This window comes from Hippoglossus stenolepis, chromosome 12, assembly GCF_022539355.2.
Source record: "Hippoglossus stenolepis isolate QCI-W04-F060 chromosome 12, HSTE1.2, whole genome shotgun sequence".
Taxonomy (NCBI): Eukaryota; Metazoa; Chordata; class Actinopteri; order Pleuronectiformes; family Pleuronectidae; genus Hippoglossus; species Hippoglossus stenolepis.
This window is the reverse complement of record NC_061494.1, coordinates 19,111,377-19,128,292: the sequence shown is the minus strand read 5'-3', so window position 1 is coordinate 19,128,292 and position 16,916 is coordinate 19,111,377. Positions and strand designations below refer to the sequence as shown.

At 42.0% G+C, this 16,916-nt stretch overlaps 3 protein-coding genes across 3 annotated transcripts; 1 reads left to right on the top strand and 2 right to left on the bottom strand.

Moving 5' to 3' along the window:
- Nucleotides 1-121: 121 nt before the first annotated feature.
- abcg5 (ATP-binding cassette, sub-family G (WHITE), member 5) lies at nucleotides 122-9,629 on the top strand. The gene is made up of 14 exons (XM_035171727.2): nucleotides 122-440; nucleotides 838-959; nucleotides 1,224-1,360; nucleotides 2,454-2,552; nucleotides 2,786-2,918; nucleotides 3,854-3,993; nucleotides 4,417-4,546; nucleotides 4,697-4,910; nucleotides 5,169-5,374; nucleotides 7,403-7,541; nucleotides 7,628-7,701; nucleotides 7,860-7,971; nucleotides 8,115-8,227; nucleotides 8,759-9,629. Exons 1-14 carry the CDS (start codon nucleotides 271-273, stop codon nucleotides 8,941-8,943), a joined length of 1,974 nt encoding a protein of 657 aa, XP_035027618.2. The 5' UTR covers nucleotides 122-270; the 3' UTR covers nucleotides 8,944-9,629.
- Nucleotides 9,464-14,094, bottom strand: dync2li1 (dynein, cytoplasmic 2, light intermediate chain 1). Its single transcript, XM_035171728.2, has 13 exons — nucleotides 13,988-14,094; nucleotides 13,745-13,892; nucleotides 13,610-13,644; nucleotides 13,263-13,332; nucleotides 12,893-12,981; nucleotides 12,553-12,751; nucleotides 12,336-12,404; nucleotides 12,080-12,157; nucleotides 11,857-11,936; nucleotides 11,434-11,504; nucleotides 11,189-11,286; nucleotides 10,904-10,996; nucleotides 9,464-9,731 (listed from the first exon to the last, which is right to left on the bottom strand). The coding sequence occupies exons 1-13, from the start codon at nucleotides 13,999-14,001 to the stop codon at nucleotides 9,669-9,671; spliced, it is 1,107 nt and encodes a 368-aa protein (XP_035027619.2). The 5' UTR covers nucleotides 14,002-14,094; the 3' UTR covers nucleotides 9,464-9,668.
- A 551-nt stretch (nucleotides 14,095-14,645) lies between these two features.
- lyrm7 (LYR motif containing 7) lies at nucleotides 14,646-16,915 on the bottom strand. The gene is made up of 5 exons (XM_035172030.2): nucleotides 16,845-16,915; nucleotides 16,031-16,103; nucleotides 15,864-15,934; nucleotides 15,228-15,309; nucleotides 14,646-15,064 (listed from the first exon to the last, which is right to left on the bottom strand). The coding sequence occupies exons 1-5, from the start codon at nucleotides 16,860-16,862 to the stop codon at nucleotides 14,994-14,996; spliced, it is 315 nt and encodes a 104-aa protein (XP_035027921.1). The 5' UTR covers nucleotides 16,863-16,915; the 3' UTR covers nucleotides 14,646-14,993.
- Nucleotide 16,916: the final 1 nt, after the last annotated feature.

The following is a 16,916-nucleotide window of genomic DNA, read 5'->3' as shown; positions in this document are numbered from 1 at the left end:
TGTTTTTTCCCTTCTTTATACAACGGCAGATCAAAGTTCCCTGAGATAACGCAACATTCACTGTGTGTTTATGGTTCCACAGAGACACCACGGCTCTCGCACTTCTGCTTCGTACAGGGAATGAAGGCAGAGATAGAAAGGCTCGGACTGTAAGAGAACTCCAGTTCAGAGCTTTGCACGCTGTTTACTAGTGGATATGAAAACACTGATCTGAGACGGACTTGATACAATTGTCGTTTGGATGTTGTTTGCGACAGACGGGCCAGAGACATGTACAAAATTGAGTCGGTGCAGGCGGAGGAACTAGAGAACAGGAGCAACGTTAAAGAATCCTTCCAGTTTGTGTCGGAGGAGAAGAGGAATGTGTGGAAGGACGATAGAGAGGAGCGATCGGAGCCCTCCTGCTCTCTGAGCGTCAGCAACATCTCCTACACAGTCAGGTAACTGCTGCACAAACACACAGTGCAAGAAGATGAGACAATCACACAGAGTGCGTGGGTCAAGCTTAGTTTAATGGTTGTGTGGTTTGTTCCTATGGCTCCTGGAAATAAATGGACACATGCAACTCTTTGCCTCGAGGCTGTAGCATAAAATAAAACACATTTCTGATTGTTAATACTGTAGATTTATATTTATATTTAGATATATGGTGATCAGTTTGAGTGGGGATTGATTCAGTTCTGTGAAAAATGTTGCTCATGCCCTTGTTTGTGTGTGTGTGTGTGTGTGTGTGTGTGTGTGTGTGTGTGTGTGTGTGTGTGTGTGTGTGTGTGTGTGTGTGTGTGTGTGTGTGTGTGTGTGTGTGTGTGTGTGTGTGTGTGTGTCTGTGTTTTGTAGTGAGCGTGTGGGTCCATGGTGGGACTTACCTTCCTACAGGAAGCGATGGACTCGTCAGATCCTAAAGGATGTCTCCTTCCACGTAGACAGCGGGCAGATCATGGGCATACTGGGAAATTCAGGTCCACCCTCCGCTCAGTCCAATGTTTAAACAAAGACATTTAATTAGTAAAAATCTATTTGATATCAACAGTGGTTCAATTGTAAGAGCATTCTCTGATGAAAGAGTTGTTAAGGTATTAGACACTGAATCCAAGAGAAGATATATGTTTGCTCATGTGTCCAGTCTTCACAATTAAAAGAGAACCCAAACAGTGTGAATACAAATCTAAAACAAATGACTGTGTACACATATGTACTTATTTGTGTGTGTCTGTGTTGTAAAGGCTCAGGAAAGACCACGTTGTTAGACGCCATCTCGGGGAGGATCGGCCACCGAGCTACTCTGCTGGGTGAGATCTTCATTAACGGCCGGAAACTGAAGAGGGAAGAGTATCAGGACTGTTTCTCCTACGTTCTGCAGGTGACACACAGAATCACACAAACATGTCGTACAGAACACACACACCAAACCTGACAAGACACAGAAATAATTTTCAAATGATGATGAGATGTAGTGCAGTGAGTTTCCTCTTTAGTCAGAAGTTAAAAGCACCTGATCCCGTCCAAACACATGCACATTTCACTTTGGCCGAGTTCTGACCACACACTGACATCAGGTTAGACTTTACCCGACAGTGTCACGTGTGAGTGGCCTCATGCAGACGGTTTGTATGTGTTTAAGTTGCCTGTGGTTTCTACTAACCACCATTTAAAAACACAAACTCCTGAAAGGTTCCTCCCGGCCTCTGTATGAAATTAACTTAAAACCCTTGATAGCCTCCTCATACACTTAATCTCTCAATGAGAGGTGCTCAAGTGTATCCACGGCCCGAATTAAAAACACTGGTGTAAAACTGGCCTCGCTTCCTTTCAAATCATCTCTCTCCTCTCGCTGATAACACACACCCCCCCCCCCACGCTGCCTCCCCGGCTCTCTAAGCCTCGTCATTAACTCCCCTTGCTAAGCTGAAGATGAGGAGGTGATATGAGCTGCTGATATTAAAGTCATTCAGAAGAGAGACTAAGGAGAAGTGGGACTGGGAGGTGCCACGTGTTAATTGAGGCAGGCAAGGCGGTTCAGAGGGTTCAAGCAATGTGTGTGTGTGTGTGTGTGTGTTTGTGTGTGTGTTGCACATGTCTCGTGCAAAGGTATAGTTGGTTTTATGCATATATGAACATACAATGGATGTGCAAAGATGCTGCTGAGATTTGAGGATATTGACTCTAAGGCTGTGGAATCAGAATTAGAAAAGTGAAGCAAAACACAAATTTCATGCCAGTCACACCAGTAAATTTCAAGATATACTGTAGTTTGATTACTGGTGAACACACCGGTGAGACGGAGGTGGTGAGGGAGGTCTGTTCTCTGTAAAACTGGAGGAAGGTTTTACCAAATAGCTACAAAATAAATGTTTCCATCTTATCTTCTATGAGGATGAAAAAACCATGTGATATATTGTTCTGCCTCATCCTCACTATCTTGTCCTCTCCCCTTCTCTCTTTGTCTCCGTCAGAGTGATAATTTGTTGAGTTATCTGACAGTGGAGGAGACGCTGACATACACGGCCCAGCTCGCTCTGCGGAAGCACTCGGCCGAAGCGATCAAGAAAAAGGTGAGTTTTGAGAGCGTCTTCTTTCTGCTTTGTGAGTTTTCTTCTTCTAGACTTGTCGTCCCACTTGGGCCAAGGCGAGGACACAAAGAAGACGAAAGGCCTGGGTGTGGAGAACCAGAATTTATATCTTTATATCACTGAAAAGAGAAGATCTGAATCAGGTGGAAATATTTGAAAAGGTACAAGATCTAACTATCTCATCTCCGACCCTTTGGCCTCTTGCTTCTGTGCAGGTTTCCGCCGCGATGGCCGAGCTGAGTCTGAGTCACGTGGCCCGTAGTGTTATAGGAGGTCGTATTTTCCCAGGGATCTCTGGGGGGGAGAGGAGGAGGGTCTCCATCGCCAGCCAGCTACTTCAGGACCCAAGTGAGTATACCTCTGTGGCTGGGATATGCCTCAGGAGAAATACAGGAACTTAAACGAGAAGATACTGCGGCGATACACCGATGCATTAGAGCTGAATTGAGCTTTGAAACATATGGGACGATGATTATTCAAAAAGAGCCTCGAGCACACGATATCAGAGAGATAATGTTTAAGACATTAGGTGAATATATCTCATACACAGACTCTTGGAAGAGTCAGGATGAGAAAGTTCAACTCCGGACTTTTGGAAGTCCACTCATGTGAAAAACAAAGGGATCTAAGAAAGAGCGGAATGGGAAAAGGACACAGAAGGGGATGAAGGGAGAGATGGAGAACGGTAATGAAAGGCTGGGTTATCACACCAGAAAGGGAAATGAGCAGAGACTCACCTCTTTGTGTGTGTGTGCTTATCCCAGGTATAGTTTATCAGGTCTACAATCCTCGAGGGAGGATGAAGGGTCTCAGTCCTCATTCAGGATTAGAATAGCCATGGACACACACACACACACACACACACACACACACACACACACACACACACACACACACACACACACACACACACACACAGTCGCACACAGAGTAATGAGGAGTTCCCATTCGCTGCCTCTCCAATCAACCAGGAAATGAATTAATCTCACAATTAAAGCATCTGCTAATTCCACTCTGCTTCCATAAAGCAAAGAGGCAATCTTTTAATTGTCCTAATTAGAGTAATTAACTAAAAAAAAAAAGAACTCACTTATCTTCATAAGTTGAGTCGGCCCGCTGAGAGTCCTGCATGTGCCACTTAATAAAAAGTACATTTAAAAAGTTCCAAACTTAAAAGAAGGAAAAAGTTATTGTCGTGTCTTTCTCTTGTTCTCAATGTTTCAACGTGTGTCGAACTTGCTCGGGGGGGCTGATGGTGTCATTGGGGGGTGATGTCGTTGCAGGGGTGATCCTATTGGATGAGCCGACCACTGGCCTGGACAGCATGACCGCCAATCAGATTGTGGTGCTCCTGGCCCAGCTGGCCCGGAGGAACCGTATCGTCATAGTGACCATCCACCAACCACGCTCCGAGCTCTTCAGGGTGAGTTTGAGGGATGAACTGGAGAAAGGAGAGAGACCCGACTAAAACTTCTTTAAAATGATAGACTCACTTATTTCTTATGTCACAATATCCACAAGTCCACATGTACATTGAAACAGTTTTTGGAGTTCTTCATATTGGTCAAAATCTATTTCTAGGGAAATATTAATGAAAGACAAGTAGGACAAAATACAAAAAAACGTCAAAAGTTACAGCATTTTTAATGAGTAATCTCCTCTTTTTGTTTCCACGGCCTGTGTTATGCTGAGCTGCAATGCAGGGATAGTAACTGTACCAATTATAGGAGCGTTATTTGTCTGACACAGATTGCTGAAGTCTCATAAGCATCAGATGTACTTCAGAAGCCATTTCACCTTGTTATGTGTGTGTGTCTGTGTGTGTCTGTGTGCATTTGTCCCCCAGGTGTTCAGCAGGATCGCTATAATGAGCCGTGGAGAGCTGGTGTTCTGTGGGCAGCCAGGAGAGATGGTGGACTTCTTCAGTCAATGTGGATATGAGTGTCCAGACTACTGCAACCCCTTTGACATCTACGGTACAGTGTAGTATTCAACCCCTGGATTATTTCATTCGTTTAAACACAAAGAAATACAGAATATGAACAGTACATCTATGCAGTATCTGAAAGAATGAAGCCTGTGGAGCACGTTCATTAAAATATCCAAACTGCTGTGATGTGAAACAGTCGACTTCACCTCAGTGGACACGCGCAGCAGTGAGAGGGAGGCGGCCACGTTCAGTCGCATGCACGAGATCACGTCGTCCTACCAGAGGTCGGACATCTACCAAAGCATGCTGGGAAAAATAGAGCAGAGCCTGCAGCGGGAGGAGAAACCAGTCATCCCCTTTAAGAGCAAAGAGTCACCCAACGGTGCAGCCAAACTGGAGGTTCTGCTCAGGTCAGTGCCGAGCAGCTCTTCAATACCAAAGTGTATGTGGATATTGTCCATAAACTAAATAAATGATATGATCTTTTTTCATTGAGTTCTATCTCTGCTTTTCAAAAATCATATATAACTAGATCTCAACTTTTGCAGGGCATTAGGTAGCTCAATTTAATAAGGCCAAGTAATGTCAACAAAAGATTATTCTTCCTTTCATCTCACTAAATGCGTAGGCTTGTGTTTCTGTGTTTTCTGTGTGTGTTTTGCGTGCAGGCGGACTGCAAGAAACCTCTCCAGAGACCGGATGGGCGTTCTGATGCGTCTGTCTCAGAACCTGATCTACGGCCTCTTCGTGGCCTTCTTCGTCATGCACCTGGACCTCGACGTCTCCAAGGGAGCGGTGCAGGACCGCATCGGCATCATCTATCAGAGCATCGGTGCTTCGCCCTACACTGGCATGCTGAACGCTGTGGCACTCTGTGAGTTCCTCCCACACATCTATACCTGGGGGGGGGAGAAACACTGTTTACTCCAGGATCTTGATGAAAAGAATCAGGCATGATTAAGGGCCTGATATTTATGATTGTGTGCAATTCGCTGCAGATCCAAATATAAATCTGGATCTAGTTAATTTAAATGTGGTTTAATAAGGGGCCTGTTGGGCCTTGGGCGGAGGTTCGCTCTCCACTGACTCCCACTCTAGTTAAATCATTTCAAAATGTTTCCTTCCATTTACTGTTGTGGTTCTGTTTTCCACTTAAATTGATTGCAACCTTAACTTTAATATTAGAGACAAAAAGGACAAAACATAACCGTGAAGTGAGCTCTATCATTTCCGCAGTTGCGTAATGTTTCCATTACAGTCCATCAAACAGCATGTGTGTGATAACATCACCCAGTAAATATCTACAGGAGGTGGACATGATGACTTCAGGGACATTCTGAAGTGCGTGTGCTCTATTACCTTAGTAGGAGCGATGCACTATCTTCGTTAAACAGCATGTTTGAAGCGTCTTTATCTCGGCTGTGTAAGCTCACTTATCTCTTGTTCAGGAGGTGAAAGAGTCTGATGCCTGCAGTATTTTTTCCATCCCTTCAGCAAAAAATTGTGTGTAGTCTAGCTTGGGTTCCGCTCGGTGGAAGAGTCATAAGAGATTCCATTTACTTTGAGCGTCGCTGTTGGGTCAGATTAAAAGATCAAGCTAAAGGTTGTGAGTTAATCTATCTGAGTTTTATAGATTAGAACAACTGTCAGCAGAAAAAATATAAGTTTTCCAACAGAGGAGCTTCCGTTTCTAAATGATTTGCACAAAAACTGATGTGTAAACCTTTTGTTATTTGCTGTCTGGTTCCCACTGGATTTACCCAGTCGTTTGACATGTGCAGTTCAAAAAGGGAGAGTGACCTTTACTCCATTTAAAGCACAATAAACCCAAGTGCCTTTTTAACCCACAGACCTATAGCACCTATATACTACTGTATTATCTATGTTTGCTTGTTTTTGTGTCTCTCACTGTCATATAGTTTTGGTATTTATAGCTGCTGTTAGTTGTAGTAACCCTGAACGAAGACAAACACTCACACTCACATGTTACAGGCACAAAGGGACGAAACAAAGCTGAACCCCAGCTTCGTTTCAACCACATCCACTTCACTAAGAACCCAAACCACCATCACTGGGTTCTTTAAGAGAAACCAGTGCTGTGTAAACTATGTTAACAGCTTTATGTGATTTGGGGGATTTGACAAATAATTATTCTAAAGTTCTGTGAGGTTTATCTCTGTGTTTACGCAGTCAAAACTCATTGTCTAATCTCAGTGTCAGTTTCCTATTGAAAATGGGGTTAAAGCAGTGTAAATAAAATATTATTATTATTATTATTATTATATATATAGGATCTGTTTCATCATAAGCTTTGTACACACTATAATTTAAAAGATTATATATTTAACTAGCGAGTGTTATTGGCTATGTGAGAGTTGATTATCTCTTTAATGCATTTCTCAGTTAACAGCTGAGTCTCAAATCTCCGCTTTAGGGCTCTAGCTGTTACAGATACTGAGGATAAGAGATGTGATAAGAGACTGGGCTGAGCAGGAGTCACATTGGAATTTAAAAGGTAATTAAAAGCACTCCATGAGCACCCAAACAGCCAGAGGTAAATGAGTGGGGCTATCATGGTGACCTTGACTCTCATGGACAACAGCTGATAGGATCCAGAAACGCTTTTACGAAGATGTCTGGATAAAAACCGAGAACACCAGCAAATCTGGAACTTTGACAGGATGAGTTCACACGATAAAGACGGATCAGATCGCTTCACTAGTGATTCTGTTGTAGAGAAGCGATAAAGAAACATTCATTATTATATGTTTCAATAATGCAGCTCTTTTTTTATTCAGCTTCACTTGCTTTTATCCCATCACTAAATCTTCCATTTCTCATTCGGTCTCACTCACTCACTTTGTCTTTCTCATTCTGTCTCCTCTCCGTTTGTCCTCAACAGTCCCGGCGCTGCGAGCCATCAGTGACCAGGAGAGTCAGGATGGTCTGTACAGTAAATGGCAAATGTTCTTGGCCTACATCTTCCACATCCTGCCGCTCAGCATCCTGAGTGTCGTCATCTTCACCTCCTTCCTATACTGGTCGGTACAAAGTGTGGATGAGTTCTGTGCATCAACCTCTCTGAGCGTTAACTCGTATTTTAACTCTCTGCCTGGATTCCTCTCAGGACGGTGGGGATGCACCCCGACACCGTACGGTTCCTGTGCTTCACTGCTGTGGTCCTCGTCCCACACATTATAGGTGAGCTGATACAAATAAGAGCTCATAAGCATTACAGCGATTTTCTCAATAGGAAAATAACAAGTGCTTATCTCTAAAGTTATTATCCTTTAACACTTTAATTTGTTTAATGTCATATTTCCAATGTTTCTGGCTGTGACTATGTCTCTGTTCTGCAGGCGAGCTGCTGACTGTGGTGTTACTGGGAGTGGTCCAAGACCCGAACATGGTCAACACTGGTGTGGCTCTGCTCAATATCGCAGGGATCTGTGTGGGATCCGGCTTCCTAAGGTGAGACACCAATATTCTTAATTTATTTATTAACTTGAAGTTACTTGTTTGCCAAGTCCTTGTCAGGTCTTCACTGTAAATAATGGTACTGACATGTCCAGTAGCACCAGTAACACACTTTCCTTTCCTCCTCCACTCAACAGAAGCACTAAGCAGATGCCGGAGGTCTTCCAGTGGCTCAGCTACCTGACCTTCCAGAAGTACAGCTGTGAGCTGCTCATAGTCACCGAGTTCGACGGACTCGACTTCACATGCAGTACGTTGTTTTTTTCTAACCCTGGGACCATCCGGTTTGTCCACCTACCATCCGAATGAAATGAGGTCGAAAATCATAGTAATTTTTACTTGATTAACTTGTATCAAAAGGTCAAACACTGTGTTCCAGCCGGTTCCAGCACGAGTTTTACTTTCATATGTTTATAAACACTGTTCCAATTTTTACTGTCACACAATTTTAAATACGGACGCTATTTATTTATTATTTATGGCCATAAAGTGATTGACATTCCATCAGTTAAAAAACTTTTACCTGCCATCATTGCCTAAAGAGAACACACACTTCTTTTGTATTTTCGTATTTATATTACTAGATGTACCTAATGAACTGGAAACTGAATGTAAGAAATTAAAGATTCAATATTGGCAGGCACCGATTTCTACTTATCAGTTTGACATTTTATCTGATGCTCTTTTTGAGATTGGTTTCTAGAGTGGGTTCATACTTCAAGGACACTTGGCAGGACACGCCGAGGGAGACTTATTGGCCTTGTGACGTGTTGTGTTGCAGATATTTCCAAACCGTTGCCAGGAGCCTGTCTGGTCACCCACGGCAGTCAGATCATCGATGAGGGCTATCCAGGCGCTCTGTCCAGATACACACTCGACTTTGTTCTGCTCTACTCCTTCCTCCCTGCCCTCCTGCTGCTCGGGATGATCAGCTTCAAGATCAGAGACAAGCTCGTACGTCACTAGAACCACAGACATCGACCGAGTTTTGTTCAGATGATCCAACGACAGATTTAAAGCACAGTATTTACAGTAAGACCATGTTGACTTACAAACACATCATCTGCATTTGCACTTAATCCTTTAACATTCAAGAAATATAACTGTATAGTTTTAAAGAATGTATAGTTTGTATATGTGTACTTTGTATACTTATGAGAGATTATGGCATTAAACCACCTGAGTGGTCCCAATACCAGCAAGTACCTTAAAACAACAGAGACAGATTGAACCTGCAGCTCTGCATAGTTCAAAGATGAAGTTTCTGACTGGAACAATCAATATTTCCACTGTTGTTAAATTACTGTTTTTAATATAAAAGTAAACAAAGTCTTTTAATACTATATATATCACCAGTATAATTCAGTCTACTTTGTATCAGAGGAATATTCACACTGTCAAAATGTCGCTCGTGTATTGCTTGTATTACTTTGTTCATATATTGTGATTATTGTGTTTTATTAAGAGACAATAATAGCTACAGTAATAATGTAAAATTGTTTATTTTACAAAACACATTTTATCATCACTAAACTGTAAAAGTAGTTTTGTAACGTTAAAAGAAAAAGTAGATGTGTACAAGTTGTATGAATCAACAAATAAGAAGAAAAAACAACAACTGACACCCTAGAAATAAATAATGCAAAAATGTACATGTGTTGTATGTGTGGGACCAAGAAGCTGATGATCTCTCAGGTCTCCAGTTCCAATCCCTTCCACGACTTGGCCGCATTTCTCTTATACTGATCCAACTCCTGAAAGACAGGTGCCGCCGACAGAATGAGAGAATCCTTTTTAAAAATTGCTAAAAACACTGAGATGCCTTAAAACTCATATGATATCACACTAATACTTATATATATTATAATAGTTAACACGTATATCTGCAGATTTAGGGTACTGTGTACATGTAGGTGAACACTTGCAGGACTCCTGACATTAAACATTGATTGAGGCTTCATCACGATCCATAGGTCACCTGGCTATTTTGATATTTCCGCTAGTTGGTCAAGTCTTAAAGGTACACAAGTTAAGACTGGGATTAGTTCATATAAAATATATCTGTTCACAATCTGTCCTGACATTCATATCTGTTTAAACTACTTTAATCTTTCCACTGAGGTGGAATAAACCTTTACTCCATTTCTCTGACTGGATCCCCAGAACAATCATCTGATGATAACATCCAATGGAAGAGCAGGATGAGCCAGAGTCAGTCACCGATAACGATGTACGATCTGTGTTTGTGACTTGAGCAGGTTACTGCAGTTCAAGTGCCAGAGTGTCCTCCAGCGCAGATCAACAGGATGACACCCAATCTCTGACTTTATCACCTCAGAAGATATCACAGGCTGTTAATGATGCGGCTGCAGGAACACTACTACCTACAGGATACTATCGGACAGAAGGTTACTTTAGAACATTAGCCTCGTTTGAGACAGAGGTGGTGAAGAGACAGTAGAAAACAGTGGAAAACCTTAATATCACAGCGAACAGCAGTGATAAAATATCACAGTACAAATATATAAATACAGGATAACAAATATACTAACTATAGGCCCCTTGCTTTATGGCTGAAATGTTACTCTGTCTCTGTTTTTATTAAATCTAACCACTTAATCAGCTAGAAAATGTGGCCCCATGTTATAGATGTAACTCTTCTTCATTTCTTCCTTTAGTGTTTTTTCATTTCTGTATAATTGATCATTAATAATTAATAGTTGTTTGACAAGTAGGTCAAAGGTCAAGGTCACACCACCGATAAGTAAACAGGAATATTTCATGAATACTGATTAATCTCAACACTAATTGCAGGAGCACATTCTGTCCAGATTCACTGGGGAATGATGGGTTTTATTAAAGTATTCAGAATTGTGCCGATTTAAAGTAATACTGTGGGGGAACATGATTGGTGGAGGTGTTGTACCTGGTCTTTCTGGGCTCTCATGGCATCAATCTGAGGCACGCTGTACTGTGGGTCTTTGGCTGGATCCTTTAGTTCCCTCTGTTCGCCGGTACTCTGATGAGACAGATTTAAATTTGACTGTGTAAAGACGCCCCTTGTTCATGTAAACAAGCATATTCATAATAGGTAATACTGAGTTTCACGTGCACCCAGTCAGTGCATGTGAATATGGCTGTTCTGTGTGAGGGTGTTAATGTTCTTCAGTTGCATTTTGAAAGACAAAGAGTGTCCCAGTGACTGAGCTACCTCTTGGGGGAAAACTCGCTCGTAGACTTTCTTCCAGAGATCCTTTGGGTTTTTGGCGTGCAGAGAAGTTATGTCCACATCAGCAGCAGGAGGACTGCCTAAAATAACAGGAGGATTATTTAACGAACAATTCAAGTCAGCCCTGGTTAAGTCAACAAATGTCCAGGCAGGTGTATGTCCGTCAATACAGCAAAACTTGGGAGCGTGCATTACTGCTTTTTACCACTGGGTGGTGCTGGTCTCACCTATTTGACTGAAGGAGTCAGACCCTTCTGGGATGACGAGAGGCTTGGTGGAGTCACAACACACAGTTTTCCTGGTCACATTTTAAAAAGGAAGAAAAACAACTAAAATTTTAAACTAGATAAAATGTGCAGAAACATATTCAATTTAATTTGTTTGAAATAATGACTTAGGTGTGAACTAATGTATAAACCATTTACTCCATTTGGGCTGGTCTCTTTAAAATCTTTCATAATAATGAAATGTACATACAAATGCTTGATAAATCCTATTTGTATGCTATATAATTGCTCATAGCCCTGCTTAAGTATAAATGCAAAATGCAATTGGGAAGTCCACCAAGTATTATTGACAGAGTAACTTGGCAGTGGCACTTCTTCATATTCAATACTAGTTTGAGCCCAATGGTGTGTAGTGCTCCTCACCCTCTGTCCACACCGAAGGCCAGGTGGGAGAAGAAGCTCTTGGTTTTTGACATGAGGCTCTCCAACTTGATGCTGGTGAACTGATGAAAAACAAATCGTCACAGGAACAGAAAGAAAATGAGTAAGAAGTGGAAACGTGGAGAAACAGCAGTCGATTGAATGGATGGAATCAATTGCAAGAGAAAACAAAAAAAAAAAGAGGACGGAACATTTTTAAACTCACAATTAGAGAGGCAGCGTAGTAGTGGGCAACAAAACGGAGCGTTTTACTGACCACTTTCCTCTTGTCAGAGTCAAATTCCTGCAAAAACAAACAGATGATATTACAACAGGCAGCAGCCTCAGTTTACACCTGTCTAACTATTAACTACCAAACTTCAACATCTTCTGTGCCTGGTAAAGCTGGGTTCATTCGTGTTATTTCAACAGAATGTGAAAGTGATATTGTGAAAGAATCTATTAGGTTTAAACTGTTTCACCTGAAAGATGTCATACTTGCTGCCAATGATGAGTAGGGGAACGGGAAAGGGGCTGATCAGCTCTCTGTCCTGGTAACACAGTTAACAGTGAAAACAGGGAAGAGAGAATAGGGAACACATTGACATGTTAGCCAGGACAACCTCCTAGACAGTGAGAGACATATCTGGGCAGGTATCATGTTTAAAAAATGGAAAGTGTAATGAGTCGATGTCTTACAGGATAATCTTTAGGTAAGACACGTGTTGCTGGGTGGACAGACGGCTGGTGTTTGGCCCCAGCTTTGGTCTTCTCTGCTTGTTGTGCCTGCGAATAGACTTTGTCCAGCTGAGCTTGGGCGGCCTGCAGCAGCTTCTCCATGGTTCCCCACAGGGAGTTGGGTTTAGACAGGTCCAGAACGAGGATGACAGAGAAAGACCTGGATATTAAAAAAGAGATTGTTGTTATTTATTTTACTGGCAGGACATTGCTGTTCAAAAAACATGCTATAAAAAAACATACATAATATCTAGAATATATACAAACAGTGTAATGTCAGGAATGTGTGTGACTGACATACCTGATGTTGGCAGGAGTGATGGGGATCTGGACCAGGTCTGACAGAGAGGTCCCTCCTCCCAGCTCCCACAGGTGAGCTATGTCTTTGGGCTGAAGGAGGAAAACCACCATGCTGTGATTTCAAGTCATTACAAGTTATGGTGAACTGTACACACGCTACAGTTTTACGCAGCATTGACTGTAAAGAAGTGGGGGGGATTTACTGATGGAAAACCAATTGTGACAGTGACCCACCAGCTGACAGTGAGCATGGTGCATTGTGGTAAGTGTGCTTGAGTACTGGGAGTTGCCATTAAACAGTTAGTTGTGTGTATTTATCCCATTTTAAAGAGACTAGACCAATCCTTCCAGAACTGACTACACCTCCTTACTGTGCTGTGTCCTCGAGCCCGTCTGCCGAAGGTGTATTCCAGTGCCAGGGTTGGCTTGGATGGCTCGTCCCTGGTGATTTACAAACATCGACAAACATATTGTTAGGCAACAGCTCAATCTATCCACAGACTTTGTGTCGTGTCATCATCTCCTTTCTCTGAAGAGGACAGTAAGACGTGGTTGAACCTGATTGAGGGCTATTGAGCAGAGACCACTACTGGACTATTTGAGTCTGTCCTGGGTGATCTGTCTCTTTGACATAGGTCTTCATGGAGGTTTTAAAGTGACGGTAGATTTCCTAGATTTGAGATGAGGGGCTGGTTATCTGCACCACACGTGTACTCACCTGTCCAGACACCGGAGGAGAATGGACGTTTTACCCTGTTAATAAAGCACAGGCGAGGTTACTACCAGTAACTTAGGTAGTTAAAAACAAAGGTAGCACAACCGTCTGTGGTCCGGGACGATGATGGAGACTCACCCCCGACTTGCTCCCCATCAGAAACACGCTCCTCTCGCTGAGCGTCTCTCCTCCGGCCTCCTCCCCGGCCTCCTCCCCGGCCTCCTGCCCGGCTCCGCTCTCCCGGTGGCGGACCTCGGCCGCCGCCTGCTCCCACAGCGTGTCGGAGCTGACGGACACGGGAGAAAACTCAAGCTTCCGACAATTTCTGAGAGAAAGTTACAAATAAACATGGAGGCGACCACGTGAAGTTGTTTTTTTTACCTTAATTTTGGCATCGAATTCGATATTTTTACTCCCAAACGTTGAGAAACTAGCTAAACGGCTACAACAAGGGGAAGCCGTCAGAAGCGTTGCCGCGGTAACGGCGCATGTTGATGGTGTAATACACTTTCTTGGTCGACGGGCATTGTGGGAAATGTAGTGCTTTCGTCAAGATATCACCTTTTATTGACAAAACAAGGATTTGGGGGCATTTTAAGTTATTAGAGTTCACTTTTTACTGTGCTCAGTTGATTTATTCAAATATTGATATCACTTAAAAAGCAGTTTACAAATGTTTACTTAACAACTCTATACCCTAGTGTTGTAAACTTCTAGGCACAAACTATGTGGAAACTTCAGGGGACAGAAGACAGATATTTTTAGTCTGGCTGCTATGAAAAGTAAAATCTGTTGCATCTTTTTGCTTGTTCGATTTTCTGTTACATGCAAAACATGTGTTAATACGTGTTCTCCCTCTGTTAAGTGTCATAGCTGATGCTTTTTAATCTCAGGTTCAAATGGAATTAATCTGATAAAATGTGCTTATTTGATGTGAAAGGACCTGAAAGCTGTTGTTGTGGTCTTTGCACTGAGATTCCACCTTGTTAGATTGATTTATAATTGTTATTAGTTCGAGGTATAAGACAAAGCAAAGTCAGACTGGGAATCCTCCTCTTTAATAAGAACGCAGTGATACATTTATTTTTCAGTAGCAGCAATTTCACTGATTTCAGGATCACAACAAGCTGCTGGAAATTAGGCACAATATTTCCATATGAAATGAAAACATTTAAATAACATTTGACAAAACACTACACATGAAACTACATAATCCAGTTTGCAGCACTGATTTCTTACAACAGAACAGCCGACACCAGCAGTGAATCAAGAACAGGCATTTCCTCATGTAGAGATGATCTTCAACTTGAAATGTTCTGGTTAAATAGTTTAAATTGCAGATGGATGACGGTGAGTCTCATGTTTTGGGCGAGAAAGATTTAATATGTCATGACTTTTTCCTGGGCTGGTCACAATAGGGGACATTTTCTAGTAGGAGGCTCTCTCTGGGCACGAGCACTGTGAAAGAGAAGAGTGAGAGAAAAAACTCAGCAAGTGCATATCATTTAAAAAGTCTGATTATTGTGATAGGTCTGAGAGATTTATGATGTATATTCTTTGCATAACACATGTTAGATTCTAGCATTAAAAAGGGCAGGGGAGGAGCAGAAGGTCATCATACGTAGCGTGTCATCTCCGACATGTTTCATTTGTAACACGGTCTGTCGAAGAACAGCTTCCACATCTGAGCCCATTTTGATCATCTGTAAAAGCAGAAGAGATTTTCAGGGCGTCCTGGACAAGTGGGAGGATTAGGGGACAACTGGGCCCCGCTGCACAAACATGTCAAATGTCCCCCATAAAAACATAGCAGCAGCTCCACTGTTTATCGTTTTCAGTGGCAGAATGACCATGAATCTAAAGTGCTGCTGTTGGTGCTTGAATTTTAAACTATTTTGTGATGATCTCATTTAAATCAGTGTAATAATTCTGTATCCTTGCGGGAGTCCTCACTTTTATGAATTATGAAATATATATTGTTGTATACTATATTGGACTTTTTAAATCAGCAGTTGTTATTTGTAAAATGACTCGGCTCAGGATTAGAGCAAAAATATAACCAGGGTTTCCTTCTTTTGATAGATTTCTTTCTATTACTTTCTAAAAAGAAATGTCTGGTATAGGGGCATCCTGACCCCTTTGGCCCCTGGGCCTCTGCATTGGAGACCCCCCTTCAGTCATCCTTGTGCAAGTCATGGCACTTCTGTGAATTTGAATTGGCAGAGTATAAATGCTGGATTAGAAACGGACACTGTACCTTCGCAATGTTTTCTCCTGACGTTTCATCTTTGTTTTTCCGGAACTCCTCATTGATCTTTAACTTTGCAGCTAATGGAAGAAACCACAGTTATGAAGTTGATGCTGCAGACCCTGCACTGAGTTATTCACTGTTTGTTAAAAAAAAAAAAATCAGACACAACTCACCTGTCAGTGCTCTGTTGTCGTCTTTGAATACAGTCTGCCTTGTTCTGTGCAGCGCTTTAAACACGCTCAGGACCTGCGTTCACACAAACAGTCACCTTACATGAACTGAAGCAGCCGTGGATATCCTCCATCTTCTCCTCAGCATAAAACTACACAATGTTGATTTACTACTGAAATCCTGATCAGCAATCTAACTGTACTTTTAATTATTTTAATAAGAATTAAATTAAAGAAAATGGAGGAAAAACAAAATGCATACTCTATTGAATTTGTTCACCTACGATGTAGAAACAAACCCCTTATAATAACAATAATAATACATATTATTTACATTACGCTTTAAAACAGTGCTCAAAGACACTTTGCATAGGTCATAACAGAGAACTCAAATAAAAGCGAGTAACTAGAGATATAAAATACAATAATCACACGTTAGAAACAGTTCAGAAGAGGTGGGTTTTACCATAAACACTAAATAAAGTACAGTTTAATGTTGTGGAGCCGAACCACAGCCTGGATTTTAGTGTCTCCAGCTTCTCCACGAACAAACCAACCAGCTGTTCTCTACATTTTGAACAAACATGTTCTCTCACTGCTGTTGCCACCTTCACTTGAACTCATGTGTTTCACTTGAATCTTCGTATTATCATGTTAGTGTGATTGTTTGTCGTGGTTTCCCTTGTCAGCTAATAACCTTTCAGCTGCAGATTTACAACAACAAGCAAACCGACGTGTCTGTGGTGAAACCTGCAGAAGGAACCACAGGGAACATTGTTGCAAACATGTTATTTCTTATAAAAACACGGCTCCTCACCTTCACGCGAGTCCCCATCTTGACTTCTTTAAACCCACTTCCGGGGTGCAGGAAGTATATTTGCGTCGACCA

Excerpts from the sequence above, each read along its gene's own strand:
- lyrm7 (XM_035172030.2), bottom strand. Across the intron at positions 15,935-16,030 it reads CGACAACAGAGCACTGACAG|CTGCAAAGTTAAAGATCAAT; the intron begins GTGAGTTGTGTC and ends TTCTTCCATTAG. Across the intron at positions 15,310-15,863 it reads CAGGAGAAAACATTGCGAAG|ATGATCAAAATGGGCTCAGA; the intron begins GTACAGTGTCCG and ends CTGCTTTTACAG.
- abcg5 (XM_035171727.2), top strand. The coding sequence starts at position 271 with ATGTACAAAATTGAGTCGGTGCAGGCGGAGGAACTAGAGAACAGGAGC. Across the intron at positions 441-837 it reads AACATCTCCTACACAGTCAG|TGAGCGTGTGGGTCCATGGT; the intron begins GTAACTGCTGCA and ends TGTGTTTTGTAG. Across the intron at positions 8,228-8,758 it reads CGGACTCGACTTCACATGCA|ATATTTCCAAACCGTTGCCA; the intron begins GTACGTTGTTTT and ends GTTGTGTTGCAG.
- dync2li1 (XM_035171728.2), bottom strand. Across the intron at positions 11,505-11,856 it reads GCCTTCGGTGTGGACAGAGG|GAAAACTGTGTGTTGTGACT; the intron begins GTGAGGAGCACT and ends AAATGTGACCAG. Across the intron at positions 9,732-10,903 it reads TGAGAGCCCAGAAAGACCAG|GAGTTGGATCAGTATAAGAG; the intron begins GTACAACACCTC and ends CCTGTCTTTCAG.